Source organism: Corvus cornix, chromosome 11 (genome assembly GCF_000738735.6).
Source record: "Corvus cornix cornix isolate S_Up_H32 chromosome 11, ASM73873v5, whole genome shotgun sequence".
In the NCBI taxonomy this organism is placed as follows: domain Eukaryota; kingdom Metazoa; phylum Chordata; class Aves; order Passeriformes; family Corvidae; genus Corvus; species Corvus cornix.
In genome coordinates, this window is record NC_046341.1 from 20,018,819 (window position 1) to 20,037,906 (window position 19,088).

The window sequence follows — 19,088 nt, forward strand, 5'->3', positions numbered from 1 at the left end:
TTGATAGATTGACTGTAGATCAAATAGCACAGATGTGTATCCAAATGTTGTATACTATTATGTTACAATCAATTAACTGGAACTGATAGTCTCGCTTTCGCCTGTTCTCACAGGTAATTATTGACAAGTCTTCTTAGTATAAGAGATCAGTATGGAGCATTAAAAAAAAAAAAAAGGTTAATACCTGCAACAGCTACAAAACTTGGTGCAGAAAGGATGATAATTGGACAAACTTTGATTCATGCCCTGTGAGAACGAAGCAGTTCTTGGGAAGCTCGGTGTAAGGGGTTGAGCTCTTTGCTAGGCCCTCTATTCCTGAGCACCTGAAGAGCAGTGGGGATTTGCTGTTTGTCATTTCTCACTGAGTCTACTCTTCTTTGTGGAAGGCTTTCTGTTTCTTGTTCAGGAGCTCACTTGCACTCCTTCAGCCAGATTTTCGTGACTGAAGGGTAGAACAATATGGTTGCATGAGAATAGTGTCTTGAATTGACTTTCCTATCATTAAGAATGGGGGAAAAATGGTTCCTCTCAAAATCTGAGTGTTGACTACTTCCAGGATTTAGCAGGTACCCAGGACTTGTCCTGAGGTACAACCCAGGTAGGAGGAGTCAAATTGCTAGTACTGAGTTTTAGTAAGCTTGATACTTTTTAAGGGTAAGTGGAGGCCATTTAAAGACGTTCCAAAACTTTTGGAATTCACAGTTTCTCCATCAGTAAAGTGGCAGTTTGGTGTTCACGTTTTCTCCTTGGCCATGCGAAGTTCAATGAAAACTGGTAGTGAAACACCTGGAAAGTCTCAAATGGATGTGCCTTCCTGAGGGCACTTAATGCTTCATGTGGTGTGTGTGTCTGAGAGGTTCAGGTGCTTACAGGACGTAAGGATTGATCTTAACCAAGCTTTATATCACGTGAACATTGAAAAACAATTTAGCAGCAGTGGGATTTGGAGGACATTTGCTCTGTTAACTTCAGCTCACAACTCTTACCACTAGAAACTGGATATCCCAGACTGATCCATTTGCAGCTTGGTACTGGCATTGGAGAGAAGCCTTTGGTGCCTCTCTCCCTGTGCACTTCCCAGCACAACTCTTTGTCTCCATTCTACTCCCAGTTGACTGCAAATACCTCAGAGTCAGGGAGCACAGGGAGCTGCTGCCTAAAGGAGATGGCTTTCATCTACCCACATAGCTCATCTGTTCACTCTCCTAGTCCCTGCCTCTGCCAGGTCACTGCACCTCCTTCCCTTCCTCTGCACAACATAGAAACTTGGGATCTGGCAGAGAAGTAAAGGCAATGCTCAGCAGTGGTGTGGCAGTGCACCTCAGGCATGTGGGGAGAGAAAAACAGCCTTCTGTGGGGATTGGTGGCTGTTCTGTTCATCTACACACCTGGGTGAGCTACACTGCTCTTCTAAAGGGGTCGCATCTGCTATGGCAGGGAGAATAGACAAGTATTCTCCATATGGTCACTCTTCCCTGTTTCCTACAGGTGGTTTCCTTCCTATGAAGTCTGGGATGCAGGAGCCAGAGGGCTCTAGTGTAGTTGCCTCTCTGTCAGTCTGAACCATCAGTGGTACCTGAAGTGACAACCCTCTGCCACTGGGCACATCTGCATTTTTCATTCACACATAGCACTTGCTGATTTTTCTAGTACCCCGGTGTAGAGTGCTGCATCAGCCCAAGGAGGGGCCATATGAATTGAGAGATGGATTGTTTGCATATACCCTGACAGCCCAAATTTGGGATACAGTTGCTATGACAATTGAATCATCTGATTTTTTAAGTCAGTGCATACAAAGAGTGAGTAGCCAATTGATTGCTGAATATGGTTAGCTAGGAATGGTACTTTTATTTAGCTGATGAAAGTGTATGGAATGTATCTGATTTCACTGATAGCTTTTCTATGACAATTGTTGTTCAGAGCATTTCAGTATAACCATGTACCTTGCATACAGTTATATATGATTCATTCTCTCTGTTATGCATTGGCTGAAGGATCTCTGAAACAATCTGCCCCTCTGTTTTAGTCTTCAGAGGCAGCACTCTGCCAGGTAGAGGTCTTTCCTGACAGTGAAGCACTGGTGTGAGCTTACACAGGAGAATTCAACATGATCACTTGTTTTGCTGCCTCTGCTCTAGTGCTGGTTAAACTCCATGATTGTAGAAAACTGGGCCACCACAGGCCTTTACTGACCTGGCTGTTTGTTCCACCTGAGATGCAATTCTTTTGCTTCAGATGTGGACTTCTTATCGAGCTACTTTCTATCTTGTTGTGTTTTGTTGAGGATGCATACAGGTTGCACTCTATGTGTAAACATTAGACAATCTCATTTGGTGATCTTCTTATGGTCTAGAGTTGATCCATTGGGCAAAAAAGGAAAAAAAAATGTTTTTACTCAAATGAATAAGTTCCCTAAGTTTTATTACTCATTATTCAGAAATAAAATATTTAAAACCTTTGCACTCCACTGTCTGAAGACTTGCTACTCTGAGAATTGGAATTCGAAGCATGAGTTTAAAACCCCCTTTGTTGCAGTATTAGAACAGCTTCTGCTTAAGCAATAGTTATCTATGACTTTATAGCATTGTCTTTTCAACTATGAAAAATTTGGCATTTACTTCAGTGGGTACTGGATCAGCTCCTTCATGAGCAAGCAGCAACACATGATGGATTTTACAAGTGGTGGTGAACTGCTCTCCTTATCTCTTTACTCAATGCTGCCTCTTCTCACTGTATTTTCCCCTGAAAGAACTGGGAAGTTACTGCTCCTCTGAAACCAGTTGAAAACTACTATGGGCTTGCAAAAAGCAACTTTCTTCCTGTTAAATTTTATTTAAGAAAAAAAATTGAATAAAATTGTCAGTGACTTTTAAAATTTTTCTTCAAGAACTATAGTACGAGAAAATATGTGTTAAAAAATACATGGAGTAAAGTTTTGGTCTAATTTTTTCATTTCTTTGTGTCTCTGCCTGAAGAAAAACTAAAACTATCAGGAACATGCATGGAAAAGAACATCACTACTTCACACACACTCACTTTTTTCCAGTCTTTTCTCTTTGCATAAAAAGGGACAGCGTTTACAAAACCATCATAAAGCCCTGTAGGAAAAAATTTAATTATCCAAAAAGTGAATATGTCAAAATCATAAGGACAAAGAAACAAAAATGTTTTGCATCATTCTTTAGAATGAATTTAAATGTCTGACTGTTTCCTCATGCAAATCCAGCTTTGCTGCTTTTTACCCCTTTTAGATTTTCTTTTTCATCGGAAGGCAACAAAGGCCTTCTGGCAGGAATTGGGTTTATGCTTTTCATGCAATCTCAGATTCTCTTTTCACAGATGCTCTAAACTTTCTTTGTGGGGCTGAAATGAACTAAAACTTGCAGAGGCATATCACATGCAGTTTCAGATAGCTTTTCTATACTTTTTGCTATACAGAACATAAAGATTCCACTTACTTTGAGAAAATGCATAGTAGTACGGCCTCAAATCCCTTCCCATAACTTCTTGTGCATTTGGTTTGCTTGCACAAAAATGAAATTCTTCAGAGCATATTCCTCAGAGAATCTCTCAAGCCAATTTTACCCAGAGGAACTTGAAAAATGTGCATTCACTTGTATGCTTTGTATGAGGTGCAGGGCTGGTAATCTTATAAGAAGAATATCCTAGGTTAACAAAATGAAATAATTAAAATTATAGTAAGCTTGATCTGATCTCAATCTACTACCTCTTAAATGAAGCTATGGATTCAAATTTTGCTTGTAAACAAATGAGATTCCAGCTTCTTACTTGACATAATTTTCCTTTATTTTCCCCATTAAGGAAGGTGGAAATTGCCAATCTGTTGACAGCAAGTGCTGGAAGAAGCAATGTGAGTGATTTCCTTCGTGACTGTCAGACACTTCAGACCAGGTTTTCAAACTACATTTGTAATAAAAGAAATACACTGTGGGAATGATAGGCAGTGTGGTCTTCAGCAAGCTTGTTTCTTGCTGGTGTACAGAACCCAGCTGCCAGCCTAGTGCTGCTGTATTAGCTTGGGGAGCTTGCTGAAAGACTGAATGATTCATTGTGTGCTTTATTTTTACAGAGAAGCTGTAATATCCTAAAAGTTTAGATACAAAACCTCTGGTATAAAGTCTGAATATATTTTTGCAACACTGCATCCTCAAGAGATCTTTTCTGGAGTGCCTAACTTCGTATTTCATAATAGTGTGTTTTAATAAAAAAACATACTGTCAAATCACAAGTCAGCAGATATTGTCTTGAAGTGAATTAATAGAAGAAAAATTCTGAAGTAATCTAGTCTTAGTAAATGGCTATGTATGGGTCAGGCACTTTCAGAGATTGTTACTGTGCTCATTTTGGCTGGGATAGAGTCAATTTTCTCCAGAGCAGCTATGATGGGGCTGTGTTCTGCATTTGTGCTAAAATCAGTGTTAAAACACAGGGATGTTTTTGTTACGGCTGGGCAGGGCTTACACAAAGTCAAGGCCTTTTCTGCTCCTCGCCGCACGATGGAGCAGGCTGGGGGTGCACGACAATTTGGGAGGGGACACAGCCAGGACAGCTGACCCCAACTGACCCAGATATTCCCTAGTGTGCAGCATCGTGCTCGGCGCGTAAAGCTGCGGAACAGGAGGAAGAGGGGATGGTGGGCTGATGGCGTTTGCCTGCCCAAGCAACCATTAACACGTGATGGGGCCCTGCTGAACTTTTGCCTGCCTATGGGAAGCACGGAATGAAATCCTTGCTTTGCTTTGCTTGTGTGCATGGCTTTTGCTTTGCCTGTATCTTGGGTTAAGGCAATTTAAGAGGTAGGCACTCTGGCAATGAGTTGCCTTCCCTTATAGTTTTAACTGATCCCTTTCCACCAATAAGGAGAAATTAAATACAAATATCTCTAAGTGAAAAACTAACAGTTTACTAACAGCAGAGACAGCAACAGGCAAAAATAACTGAATAATCACTAGACACAAAATGCCAAATCTCACCAACTCCCCGGGGACAAAGACAAACCCAGAAGGGTGAGGTAACTCCCCTTTCCCATGAGCGCTGGCTCGAAAGGCAGAGGGAAAATGGCCTTAGCCCTGTCTCCCTCTGACCCCTCCGGCCTGGCAGCTCCTGGGGCGGCCGGGGCCCGGGCTCGGGCTGGAAGCCAGGGAGGGGACAGCAGGGCGGGCACGGCCGGGCCCAGCAGCGGGGCTGGGGCGGCTCTGGCCGGGGCCGGGCGCTGCTGCGGGGCTGCGGCTCAGGCACGCACACACCGCCGGAACGCGCCCCGGCTTTTCTTGGGAAAAAACAACAGAGAACCCCAAAGGGAGCTCTTCACCCATGCTGCCTCAGCTCGGTGTCAAGAAACCAAGAGGCAGGAAAAGCCCCAAGAGGCAAGAAAAGCCCCAAGAGGCAAGCCAAACCACCCTGCCCGAGTCCAGGTCCCCGAGGCCAGAGGGGATCTGCTCATCAGACCCCCAGCTTTTAAAAGGACACTCAGCAACCCCCGGCCCCCTTTCCAGCCGTGCCGTCGGGCTTTAAAGACACAGTTAACGATTTTGGGCACAGATAGATGTGGAACGTAATAACATTTTGGGTTACCCACGACAGCCTGTTAAACTGGCTTTATCTCAACCATTAGTTTTCTCGCTTTTACTCTTCGGATTCTCTCCCAACCCCATGGGAGGGGGACAGGGAAGTGAGCGAGTGGCTGTGGTGCTTAATTGCTGGCTGAGGTTAAAGCCATGACAGTTAATTAATGTAGACAATCTCACTTTGTGTTTTGCTAATTATACTTTAAATGGGCTTAATTTTCAAGAGTTTGCAGCATGGGAGGTTGCAGAGCCCATGTAAGGTAAAGTTATGAGCTTGGCAGGCTTGACTTGGTCTGGAGGCTTGGGTTCATTACTAACTCTCTGCCCCTGTCTCCTCAGCTATAAAATAGGAAGAATGTGTCCTCCTCAGAGGAGTGCAGTGCCCGTAAGCTGATTAACCACCAACAGGAGCGGTTAGTGGTCTGCAAACCTTCTAAGGGTGCTCTCCTTAACTAAGAATTAAATTGCTGATCACAAGCAGTACTTTTGAACAAAGAGTTACTTTTTTTTTTTTTCTAACTTCTGCCCAAAAGGTTTTCCTGTCATGTTTTGTGTCGCCTTACTTGTCTTGGAATTTCTTCCAAGTTCTGCCTGTGTTTATAGTTAACACTGATGGACATGCTGTTGACACAAACATTTTCCCAATGCTCTTACTGTTCATGCTCCTTTGACAAGAGAGATTTTCAAATATCATTTTCCAATTGTTTGGCCTCACATTCCATCTCACCTAGAGTGCCACAGTGGAATAACTGATGTAGAGAATAGAAATGTTCCTTGTGGAAGTTAGATTTGTGTATGTGAACCACTTCAGTGACTTCTAGTGCAGGGCTTTTAAGTTTTATTTGGTTCTATAGAGTGTTTCAGACAAATTTGGATGTGGATAGGATATGTGGCTGTTATATCGAGTAGTTTTAATGTTTTTCTTTTTTTAGTACTACTTTCTGGTCATATTCTCAAAATCTGCATAACCAACCCTCTTTAAAATGTGTTCCAGTAATTTCAAAATATGATTTCACCTTTGTCAGTAAAATAATGCAAATAAATTCCTGTCTGTTACGTTAAGATTACAGAGATCTAAAACTAGCTGTAGTATCTTTGCTTAAACCATCTCCTCTCTGAGTCCTCCAAAAGGAATGAGTCCGTTTTACTGCTTTGCACAAATTCTCCCTTGTTCTCAGGGTTGTCTTTCTTCTCTGTCAACACCCTAAAGGCATCACAGTAGCCAAAATGAATGTATGGAAACATCTTAAGAGAAGAGAAATGCCTATTAGGATTTCTAATGTTTTGAATGTTTTTCTGCCTTCCCTTAACTGTATGTGGCTTTGTTTAAGCAATAAACTTACACAGAATTAGAAATCCAGATAGGGATTTTTTGCCTTAAATCTACACGGGGACTGAGGAACCCTGATTCACTTGTTATTGAATTAGAGAATTACTGAATACTAAAATAAAGTAATACAAAAACACTGCATCAGGTGAAGAATGCTGTTTGTTTCCACTGTATTTAATTATATTTATCTGTATTTAAAGTCTTCTTTAACAGAAATAAATGTCCAGATATTCATGACATGTAAAATGCTACTACTAGTTCAAAACTATTAAATAAAAACTTCTTCCTTCTATACATCACCTTTATTGAAATTGAGAGACATAGTAATGAACACGATATCCTATATTTTTATAAGAATACTGCTGATTTCATTCCAAGGAAACATTATTTTAAATTAACTACAAGTCTCTTTAGTGTTTTAGAGAGTAAGTTACAGCACTAAGAGCTCAAATCTTGTTAAACACAGTCTAATAAGAGCAGAAGATATTTTAGTTGATTTTTAGTGTCCACATTCAGAGGTAAAAATAGAGAAAGTACACTTACGGCAAAAAACAACATGGAAATAGTAATGTTTTTTTCTTTCTTTCTACAGCAGAAGCTGTTATTTTTAATATACATGAAATACTTCAGGTTTGGGATTTCATATTTTTAAAAAAGTATTCTAGAAGCTCATGCAGTCCATAGCTGGGTTCTGTACTGAAAGCTGAACCAGACAGGTTTTTATGTGGCTCACTTCCTGCTCAGTCAGCTTGTGCAGCACCCCCGTCTCTCGCTGAATTATGGTGAACCTGCAAAGCAGCACGGGCATGAAGGTGCTTGTAATGCTGACATTCGTTTCTCATTGATCTTTACAAGAATCGTTTTGGTTGGAAACATCCTTTGCAATCACCGAGTCCAACCATTAACCCGGCACTGCTGAGCCCCCCACCAGCCACGTCCTTAACTCCACGTCTTTTAAATACCTCCTGTAACTTTGCAAGCCTATAACTCTTTTAAAAAGCATGTCACTAGATAGATATTGAAAGGAAAATCCTGATGATGGCTCTACAAAACCAATAAAACTGCCTTTATGAGCTTTTATGAAATTTTTTATTGCTCAGAGGGTCTTAGTCTCGGCAGGAAGTGAACCACCTTTAGACACTTAAAACCTGTTTCTCCCAATCATCTCCAGAAGTCATTGCCTCTGTGCTTACAGAACTCCACTCCTGTGAACATATTTGTTTTCTCATCGAAATTTCTGCACATTAAAGTCAAAATACAAAATGTTTAACATATGTACCTACTCCAGTGTTGCTAGCAAGTGAAGAGGTCAATGATGGCTCCTGGAAAGGGAACAAGTTTCTTTGTTTTCAGTACTACAGTAGCTAAGACAGAAAACATTAATTTTCATTAATCACTTCACTATAAATCTCAGTTTAATATCCGTTTCAGATGTTCTAGATAAATCCTTAACCTTTCAGTTGTTCCCTCTTGTAATTCTGTATTACTGATGCATCTTGGCAGTGACAAATGGCACTGTTAGACCCTGAAACTACTTCTTTTCATGTTCTTCCTCTATGTCTTTTCTTTAGAGGGAGGAGAAAGGAACAGGCCAGGGAAGACAGTTTGAATACTGATGCCCATAAACAGCATCCTTCTTTTCTTTCTTTTTCTCCCCTTCCTCAAACTCTGAGCCTGACTGCAAAAACCAGAAGTTGCCCTCTTAAAAAAAAAAAAAAAGAATCAGTATGTTGAATGATAGAAACCAGTTGCTTGTCTGGGTAGGAAATTAAGCAATGTTAGATATCAATTAGTCATTCACAGCTCTGATCCACTCAGTGGGTAAAGGGGAAGGTTGTTTGATTTACTCTGGAATTTCTGGAAAATTCTTAGGAGGTTCAATAACAAACTTTTACTTGCAAAGTTTAAAACATTAAGGTAGAATAAATACTTGGCAAATTTTAAGACAACATCCAAAATAAGGTACTTGACAAACTTAAACTTAGCAAACTCAAACTTAGCCAACTTGAACATATCCAGGCACAACAAGGCACTCAGTAGGACATTGACTGGAACTTCTAGTCTGGTTTACAATATATTCCTAGAAGAAGAAGTTAGGAAAAGAAAGAAAGAAAGAGACAGAAAGGAGAAGAGTAGAAAAGTCACCATCCATGGATCCAGCAACAAAGTTTGATCATTGCAATTTCAGTGTCCATTTGTTGAAGTGATGGTGAAAGTGGCCAAAGTCTTGATCCATCAGTGGTGGGGGAAACACAAAGTTCCGTGGGTTAATACAGGTTCAGGTTTGGGTGAACACCCAGGTACCTCCCCCGGGGGAGTTTTGCAGTGTCCGATGTCACACTGTGGATCCCGGGGCACTTTGGGGGCTCTGATGGTTTATGGCCCCTTCTAAGACATGGCCCTGCCCCTCCCGGCAGCGCAGCTGAGCCAGGCATGGCCCATGCGAAGGGATGGAAACCTCCAGCCCTCTGTGTGCATGTCCCGGGCCTGCCCCGGGCGGGTTCCCAGAGCTGGGCCAGCTGTGTAAGGGAGGCCGCTGCCCTGCTCCAAAGCCCTGTCCCACCTGGCCGGATCTGCTTCCCATCGGCCTCTGCCCTTCCCTGGCTCCAGGCCCGGCTCGTCCCCTCCGGGCTGGGTGTTCCCCCCCGTGCCCCCGGGCGCTCCCTGTGCCAGCAAAGGCCCCGCTGCTTTTGCCGGTGGCCAATGGTTTGAGCCATTAACCTGGAACATTTCAGTCTGTTGGGGTTTTAGGAGTTCTCCTTATTTTCTTTTTCTCTTAAAAGAATTTTCCCCATATATGTTGCCAGGGGGACAAATTACTGGGTGCTTAAGAAAAACAAAAGACCTGGCCACAGAAGGAGGGGTCCATCTGGCTACTCTCTTTCACCTGGGGTTTTCTCCTGTAGGGCGGGGGATACCTTGAGATTTGAACTGGGAAAAGGGGTTGGGTACAGCCCCTGGCTGGCTGGTGTTCTCCGCGTTCAGAGGGAGAAGAGGGCTCCCATCGTTGTGGAGGGAGTTTCTTCGCTGCTGCAGGCTTCTGCTTTCAGCTGCCTCCCTTCTACCATGAGTGGAGCTTGCTCCCTGGAGCAGCCGTTGCACCGGGACCCTAACACCCCACCTTACTAAAAGAGGGTCCTGTTCACCATCTGCTGGGGTGGCTCAGGGAAAACCCCAGGATTCCCAAGCCTGCTTTTCCTTGCCCCGCTGGGAGCCGGGCTATGCCCGCCCTGCCCCCACCGTTGCTTTGAGCCCTCACTACTCTGTAGCCCCGCACGTCCTGCCTGCCGAGATCTCCGGGGGGTTCCACTGCAGCTCCGGAGTTTGGATACATCTCGTCTGACACCTGGGATTTGTGCTCATCCCTGCCGTTCCAGCCTGCTGTTCCTGAGGGTCCGGGATCGGCTGCCCAGGGGTTTGTGAAGCCTTTGTCCCATCCCTTCCCGGAATCCCAGGCCACCAGTGCCGCGTGCTCCCCGAGCTCGCTCCAGAGTGCCCCGAACTGCACCCGAGGGGAAAGGGCCTGACAGCCTGTCTCGGTTTTGAAAGACAGGTGTCTGCTAAGGAAGGCAGAAGCCCCCCTTGAAGTGGCAGATATAACCCCTTTTCCCTCCAAGTTATTATATTTTGAAATCAAGGGCCTTTAGGCAAAGATGTGGGAAATAGGAATAACAGTTCTTTACTCTCTCTCTCTGTATCTATATATATATATAATCAGTCAAACAAACAGCAACAACTATGGCAGTAACAGCAAACAATCACAAACCCAGTCCCAGCCTTCTCGGCTGTCAGGCCCTTTCCCCTCGGTGCAGTTCCGCTCGCAGCCGGCAGGGGCGCTGGCGGCTCCCGGTGAGCAGGGCAGGTGCGATGGTTCCCCCGCGGCTGCAGGGGGCGCTCCGGAGCGAGCTCGGGGAGCACGCGGCACCGGTGCCCCGGGATCCCGGGAAGGGATGGAACAAAGGCTTCACAAACCCCTGGGCAGCCGATCCCGGACTCTCAGGAACAGCAGGCTGGAACAGCAGGCTGGAACGGCAGGGACGAACGCAAATCCCGGGTGGCAGACGAGATGTATCCAGATGGGAGAACCCCACGGAGGCCCAGGCAGGCAGGGCGAGCAGGGCTACAGCGTAGCGAAAGCTCGAAGCAACAGCAGGACAGGGCAGCCACAGCTCGGCCTCCAGCAGGGCAGGGAAAGCGGCTTTTGGGGTCCCGGCGTTGTTTCCAGCGGGAAGAAAGAACGGCCAAAAAGAAAGAAGCAGCAGCTCCTTTCTCTGCAGCTTCTCTCTCCGGACGCTCAGAGCGAACTGCCCCCACACCCAGGTGTAGACAAAGGAGTAGCCAGGCCCGCCCCCACTCCCCTTTTTGTCTTTCTTAAGTACAGCTATTTGTCCCCTAGCAACATGCATATGGGAGAAAATTCCTTTAACAGGAAAAAACTAAGACTAAACTGAAACCCCAACACAGCCGAGAAAGCTGGGACTGGGTTTGTGATTGTTTGCTGTTACTGCCATAGTTATTGCTGTTTGTTTGACTGGTTATACACATATAGATATATAATAGTAAAGAACTGTTATTCCTATTTCCCACATCTTTGCCTGAAAGCCCCTTAAGTTCAAAATTACAATAATTCGGAGGGAAGAGGGTTCCATTTTTCATTTCAAGGGAGGCTCCTGCCTTCCTTGGCAGACACCTGTCTTTCAAACCAAGACACAGTCCCTCACAGCCTTCCAAATCACTTAGGTCCACCAACAAAGCATGCAAAATTCTGAAATAATTAGATTGTCTCCTCAGGAAGGAACTGCCACATGTCACTGAGATCATTTGCAATGAGTTTTTTGTATTCTTGCAATAAAGGGTCTGATAGCATAGCCGGCACAATGAGAAAGTGATGCACACCTTCTTACAGCAACCAGAAACTCCAGAAATCGCTCCTTTTTGCCACATAGGTCTGGGACCTTTAAAAAAGCTGCCAGTTGTCCTGTTGGAGAGAGAACAACTGTGACTGTGAGAGTTAACAGATGTTACGTAAGTAGCTAATTTGAGTTGGACTGGAATTTACTTGAACTCTGAAACTTTTGGGTCTGCCCCAACTTTGCCACCACCTGATGGGAAGACTGGCAGACAGGTATAATAACAGTTCAATTTTAGGAATAATGTTATTCCAGGTGACAAAGTGCAAATATGTGGGTAGTTAAACAACAAAGCTCTCTTCCAAAGGACAAAATAAAAAACTGTACTACTTTTTTTTCAGTTTAGATCCAGGTGAAAACAGGATTTTGATTCAAGATTAGAGTGTAAATTTTCATGAAATGAAAACACCAGATTAATTTAGGAAGTTCTCATTTTGGGAATATTCAGTTTCTCTTATAATGGTATTTCCTGGAATAGATATTTTATGACTTTCAGAAGTATCAATATGTTTAAAAAAACCCAAATCAACCAATCGGCCCACTCAGTCTACTAATGCAATATGAAGTGTTTTCATTTTCCTTGTGTATTTCCTGTTGTGAAGAAAACAGTACAGGCAATTAAGAAAATAAGCTAACATGTCAACTCCTATGTATTGTACACATTTTGTAGCTAACAATATTATTAAAGTGTCATGAAAGAGCATAAAACCGTTAGATATAAATCCTTTAAATATTTTTTTTTAAATGTTATTTGATAGGAAAACGTTTGTTTGGGATAATGGGAGATACATTTCAAAATCTGAGTTTCATGTGGGAAATAGCCTTTGTTCCTTGTCTGCTGGTGAGGAGCTGTCCTGATAAGATCTGTGGCCTGAGCAAGCCGAGCCCCGCGCTGGGCTGAGCCCGATGGCTCTGCAGCGCAGCCTGGCAGGGCCAGGACAGGGCACGGAGCTGCCCTGTTGGGTCCAGGGCTCCAGCTGCAAGGCTTGGGCTCACCTGCAGGAGACCAGCACGGTGACCTCTTTGGATGTTTGGAAATGGATGGGAAAGTCATTCAAGAGAAAGGTATCATGGAACAGGGCAAAGAACAGCTCTGGCTTCTCAAGAGAGACCTGTCTGCAGCTGCAGGCACATTTAAAAGAGCTGAGTTCATTCCATGCCTTCTAAGACCTGGCTCCACCCCTAAAGTTCCATGGTATTACCAGCTCAGTCTTGTTTCTGGTTATTGGTTTAGTGGGAATAATCTTTCTTAACAAGCTCTCAAGGGTGCCACAGAACTGTATTAATATTAAGCAAAGGGCTTGGAAATTCCCCATTACAATGTGGAATATAACAGTGAAGATAATGCTTTAATAGAATGGTTTTATTTGTCACAAAAATAATTAATTCTGCAATGTCTCTTTGAACAACTGCATTTTTTTTTGGTGCTATTTGTTAAAATATTTAGATTAGATGCTCAAGTGAAAGCCTAAACACGCTGTCATCTTCAGACATACTCAGGCAATTAGAGTGCAGCTTATGTTATTGTTTTATAATTCAAGTCTTGTGAAGTCATAAATTAAGAAACTCATTAAATTTTCAATTGCATTAATAGGAAAATTCAACTTATTAAATTCTTTTGTAAGGCCTAATAGCAAAACATCGGAAATACATCTATTTTTTTTTTCTATCTTTGTTAAATCTTGTTGCCCAGATAACCTTCTCTACCTTCAATATCAGAAAAATAAAGTAATAGGAACATAAACTGTAAAAAATACTCTCTCTTACATGGAGTTTAACCTTAATTCCCTTTGTCACATTTTAAAGAATTTCTGAACAAATTCCATGACTGCCAGCCTTCCCCAGAAATAGCTGCAGGCCTCTCAGCATCTCTGTGCTCTGAGCTTGGAACGACTTTGTTCTACCAGCATTATCAAATAAAGACTGATAACACTATTTTTATTTGGCAATGCATGACACAATTTGATGCTATGGGTTGAGCTATTTTAAAATAAGGGTGGTGTTAAAATTATCTCTGTTTTCACTGCAATTGGAAATGGTAAGTGTATGTATTTAATGAAGCTTGCAAATATGACTCTGCTCAGTGAGCTAAGTCTGTACTGGTAGAAATCACTTCATATCCATTAAAGTCACAATGACTGGATTCACAGTTGAGGTGAATTTCCTCACTTCATGAAGCTTTCTCTTTTTTTGTACCTGCTAATGGTTAAAGCCCAAATTATTTGAAAATTAATATAGCTACACCCAAGCATGTATATTTTTTCCACTCTGTTTTAGTATGTCCATGTTATGACAGTACGAGAACTACAGAAATTCTTCCTTCATCTTAATAGGTGTTGTTGGTGTTTAAATTATTCAGTGGTTATCTGAGCTAGTGCCAAACTGTAGTGAGACAGACAGAGAAATGATCATGAGGAGGCTTGAGATGCTTTGCACATAGTACTCACTCACTCCAGATAAGTATGTATGAAGAAATAAAAATATTTGTCTAGAAAATCAGGAGACTTTGTTGTAAGAGTGAAATTTTCTATGAACAGTAGACTAACAAGCTTCCTGTTGCCTGCTACCATTCCAAAGAGTGGAAAAGCTGTCTTCCATATCTGGTACCTACCCAAATCATAAGTCTTAGCTTTTTGTCCAATTAACTGTTCAATCTGGGCAAAAAAAAAGGCATAGGGCAAAAACTACTTCTGCATTTTTAAAAGCATTTCTAGGGCATCTCTTTCTGAACTTTTTGCCCAGGTGCACAAGTCCAATCTCCTCAGTGAATCCTAAACCCCTATGGGCTTCAAGCTCTGTCATAGGGACCTATTCAAATTCCCCAGTTGCATCTCACAGCAGGACATTTTCGTAAATGATCTTTTGCCTTACAAAGGTAGGTGATATTTTCAGTATCAGCTCTTCCTATCCCTCTTGCAAGACACTTAGGTATCTAGCTGCAAGGTCAGCTACATTTCTCTTTTTCCTTCCATGAAGCCTAGTAGGGGTTTTTTTGCAGGCAGGAGGAGATGAATGGGTACCAGAGGCATCAGCAGTCTTTTTTGGTGTGTGGGGAACATGGAAGCAGAGCTTCAACTGAAGGATGTCTGTGGGGTTTTATCACTTAAATCTCTAATGCTGCTGCTCCTATAAATGATTTCATGCCAATCAGTGCTCATGGAGTTTAATAAAGCTGTAAAGCCAAATCATAATCTGCTCTGTTCCTTAACTGGGGAACTCAAAATATTGCAGGTCACTGGGAAAGGCAGTATTTCTATTCATGCTTTTATGAGGTGATTTTCCTCTGCCTCTTCTTATGCTAGTGTCACTTGGGAAATGAAGTGAGTTGCCACAAAAATAGGATCAAAAGACACTTTCAAAACGTAGCAAAATAAAATTAATCAGATTTGTCATTTTGCTACTTCAAGTCTCAATTTTATTAGACTAAATTTATGGTATTTTTGAGTCTGACTCATGGTTTTTGATTGCTCAAGATTGTCAATATGACACATGTGGCATTTCTCTTTTTGTTTATTTTTTCCCTCCTTTTCTATCCCCCCTCCAGACCCAGAGTCTGGCAGGCATGAGTCTGCACGGGTGCACCACATCATCCACTGCCTCTAGCCAGAGCTCATGGTAAAACCAGAATATTGACTTTAGACAGGCTTCCATATCTTCCTCACCTGTTTTAAATAGTTTATGCAAAGGTTTAAAAAAACAAAAGCAAAGCTAAACAACAGCAAAAAATCCCCCAAAAAAAAAACCAAACCACAAACAAAAAGCCCAGAGTTCTGGTAATGCACTGCCTGTCAGAGTGTCCAGTTTGTTTTCTTTTCCTTGTGTTCCTGTCCAGTCACATAAACCATGAGTCCATAATAACACAGAGCTCTCTTTGACCTGTGACATTCTTTATTCTCCCTCTCCTTATTGGTGTTTACTTTTAACTTGCTTCTCTCAAACTCAGTCAGAACCTTCCTAGTAACTCTTCCTTTTCTCCTGTCACCAAATGTTAATTAATGAATATTATGACTTTCTCTGGGATTCAGTCCATTTTGTTCACAGTAGCCACTATGAGGGTGTGTTCTGCATTTGTGCTGAAATCAGTGTTAAAATACAGGGATGTTTTTGTTACGGCTGGGCAGGGCTTACACAACGTCAAGGCCTTTTCTGCTCCTTGCCCCACGATGGAGCAGGCTGGGGGTGCACGAGAATTTGGGAGGGGACACAGCCAGGACAGCTGACCCCAAATGACCCAAGGGTCATGTAAATCTGGGGAACAGGAGGAAGGTGGGGAACAATGGCTGTGATGACGTTTGCCTTCCCAATCACCGCTGAGTGTGATGTGGCCCTGATCTCCTGGCGGTGCTCAGCACCTGCCCATGGAAAGCAGGGAATGAATTCCTTGCTTTGCTTTGCCTGTGTGGGCAGCTTTTGCTTTACCTGTTAAACTGTGTTTATCTTGACCGTGGGTTTTCTCCCTTTTATTTTCCAATTCTCTCCCTGGTCCCACCGTGGGTGGGGGAAGTGAGTGATCCTTGTGTGGAGCTTTGTTGCTGGCTGGGGTTAAATCCCAGCTGTGAAGTTCTTTCTTTTCTTGAGAAAGCGGGGACCACCCCCTCACCTCCCAAATTAAAAACACCACAGCAAAACAAAAACCCAACCCAAACCACCAAACAACCAAATCTAATGAATAACTGACATGAAGATGCTGTCTACCCAGTTGAGACTCTACAAAAATTCTCTGTTTAATCCAATGTAATCTGACTTGCTCTAGGATTTTCTGTAATATTTGCAGTATCAAAGACCTTCTTAGATCACTGTGAATTATATAATGAGGGTTTTGCTTGGCTTCCTGAAGTCTTCAGAGTGACAAGAAAGACTTCAAATGAATTCTGATGGGGTTTTCACGATAAGGTATTTATTCCCAGAGCTAAAGATTGTACCACCCTCAAGATAGACAAGCATATCCAAACACTGGAAGTTGTACATTCATGATAATGAAGATATTCACAGTAAGGAAATAATGGTTGGTAGAATTTCAGCACATTATTCCTCTTTCTGAAATGTGGAAGTTCCTACACAAGGCAGGGTTTTGTTGAGTAGCTGGTACCAGCAGTGAAAGGGCTTGCCCTTATTTTGTTTTGAACCAGAATAGCTCAGTCTGTGGCAAGTTGTTCTTCTTGTTGGAAGCTACAATCCTGTTTGTAGTTCCAGGCTTGCAAGTATCACTTCTGCTTGCTGTTATTTGGAGGGGTATAATAAAAATTGACATACAATGAAGATCACCTGGCTCACGCTCACGGGAATAGGATTTCAAAAAGAAATGTGGAATTTCATGTAGATATGTGATCCGCATTGAAGATGTACTTAAGTTTGTTTTTCCTAATCAGTGTCCTGATTAAAACTGTTTTCTTTGGTTTCATTTAAGCATTTATCTTTACATTATGTCGATATAACTGAACAATGTGGTTAAACTACCTGTAGATCTGTGCAATGGTTTCTTAAGGACAGTTTGTTAGAACAATAGGTTCTGGCTTTTCTGTTTTTTTCTATTGTCAATTGGAATAATAAGTTTTAGTGTAGCTTTCCACTGACTGATTTGAACAACCCTGCTGCAATAAAGCATATTAAATAATTTCATTAACCTTGGCCTAGACTTGCACTAAGAAGATCCTTAATTGGGCAAGTGCAGCACAGATGTGAGGTCTATGATTACTGCAGCTATGCCACTCTTCTGGCAATGCGTCATTTTTAATGTGACAGCTGTATTCCAGCAATCAAGGGTTACAGCTTCTGGCAGTGTGAAGTTCTCATTATGCCATTTCTACTCTGCAGTAAAATAATAATTTCAAAGCAAGCTGCTTCCATCTCTTCCCTAACCTGAGATCAGAAGTCCTCCTGTTTATTTTTTTTCTGACTTTTCATCTAATCATTATCTGCAGCAGCTGGGTTTGTGTTTAAAAGTTAGTGTTCTGAGATTGACCTAAGGTATATTACTTATTAAAAAAAAGGTGTTTGAATATTCAAAAATACATAAAAGTAACAAATAAAAAGCTGTTCATAGTACATTTCTCCTTTGAGCAAATGAACTGGGAACTGCTTAAAATCATGGGAGATTTTCTATACGTAATTGTCATATACACATTATTTTTATGAACTTGTCTTCCAGTTGCTCTACGAACTATTAAAATGAACACTTTATATAATTTTTTTCATGATGAGAATTTAAAAATAAAAGCCATAAAGTATCTTGAGAAATCGCCACAGCAAAATCTGAATGGTTTCACTTGAGACATTTTAAGAGGAATATTTTTATTTTTCTTTATCCTGAGATAGTGAACTGTCTTTGAAGCTGGATTGGCAAACAAGTGAATTGATAAGAGGTTTTCTGCTGCTATAATCAAACTTGCTCACATTTGCAGAGGTCAAAGGCTACCCCTTGGTCCACTTTCCCCCTTCCCATTTCTGTGATTGTTCTGGGCACCTGAGCAACAGCTGAAGGAGGGCAGGTTTGGTTTTTTTAATGTCATAGATCGCAGAATCAGGTAGTCCCAACTAAATGGCAAAGTAATGCAAAAAAGCATGAAACAATTCTAACTGCATGACCAAAAATAAACCCAGCTTTTCTGGGACTAATAACTACAGTTGGTGACAGCAACTGCAATGGAAATTAGAAAAGCATCTGTCCTGGGTGCTGTTGTGAAGCCGCTTTATTCCCTCACCGTGCGCTCGGTGCCCAAGGCCGCTGTTTCTTTAGGATGGGCCCGGGGCCGGAGCCGCGGAGCCGAGGGGCCGGTGAGCGGCTCCAGGGGCTCGGCAGGCTCGGCAGGAGTGTGCTGGGAGTGCTCTGCTGCTCTTCTGGGTTTCCTTTGTGTTCCAGCTAGCTGGGAAAAGGTTCTGTTGGTTTTTTCTTGTTCTTCTTTCCCTTCCTTCCCCTTGCCTCACTGCCTCCCTTCCCTCCTCGCTGGTCCGGGGAGCCTGTGGGGTGGCCCCGGCTGGTCTGAGCCCGGGGGGCTGTACCCTCTCCGGGAATTTGTTGTATTTTGAGGGGTTTTTTTATCCCATTGTACGCTGTTTTGTTTGTGTGTTAATAAACAGTTTGGTTTCTTTTTCCCACTTTCACTTCTTGTGACCCATTTGTCTCATTGATGGAGGAAAAGGGGAGGCCCTTTTCCCTTCGGAGGAGACACTCACTCCGGAGTGTTTCCTCCTGAAGATTTGTCTCAAAACCCGAGACAGCATCTTGTGAAGAGAATCACTTTTCATCAACACCTGATTTTT

The 19,088-nt window shown here is 42.6% G+C and overlaps 1 protein-coding gene across 12 annotated transcripts in view; it reads right to left on the bottom strand.

Annotated features, from left to right (window-relative positions):
• CHST8 (carbohydrate sulfotransferase 8) overlaps window positions 1-19,088 on the bottom strand; it is a 186,719-nt gene that overhangs the window by 14,745 nt on the left and 152,886 nt on the right. For 2 of the 12 annotated variants that reach the window (XR_005602879.1, XR_005602880.1), the window contains exons 1-3: window positions 3,459-9,730; window positions 3,037-3,098; window positions 2,194-2,349 (exon numbers count right to left, since the gene is read on the bottom strand). The exons of 6 other annotated variants lie outside the window; for them this stretch is intronic. Coding sequence is in view for 3 of the 6 variants with exons in the window: in XM_010396485.4 (XP_010394787.1) it covers window positions 3,459-3,501 (43 nt within the window). In the remaining 3 variants the exon portion in view is untranslated. Of the gene's footprint in view, window positions 1-2,193; window positions 2,350-3,036; window positions 3,099-3,458; window positions 9,731-11,814; window positions 11,897-19,088 lie in introns of those variants that run through there. 4 more of the 12 variants (XR_005602881.1, XM_010396485.4, XM_010396486.4 and 1 more) reach the window with 4 other exon arrangements.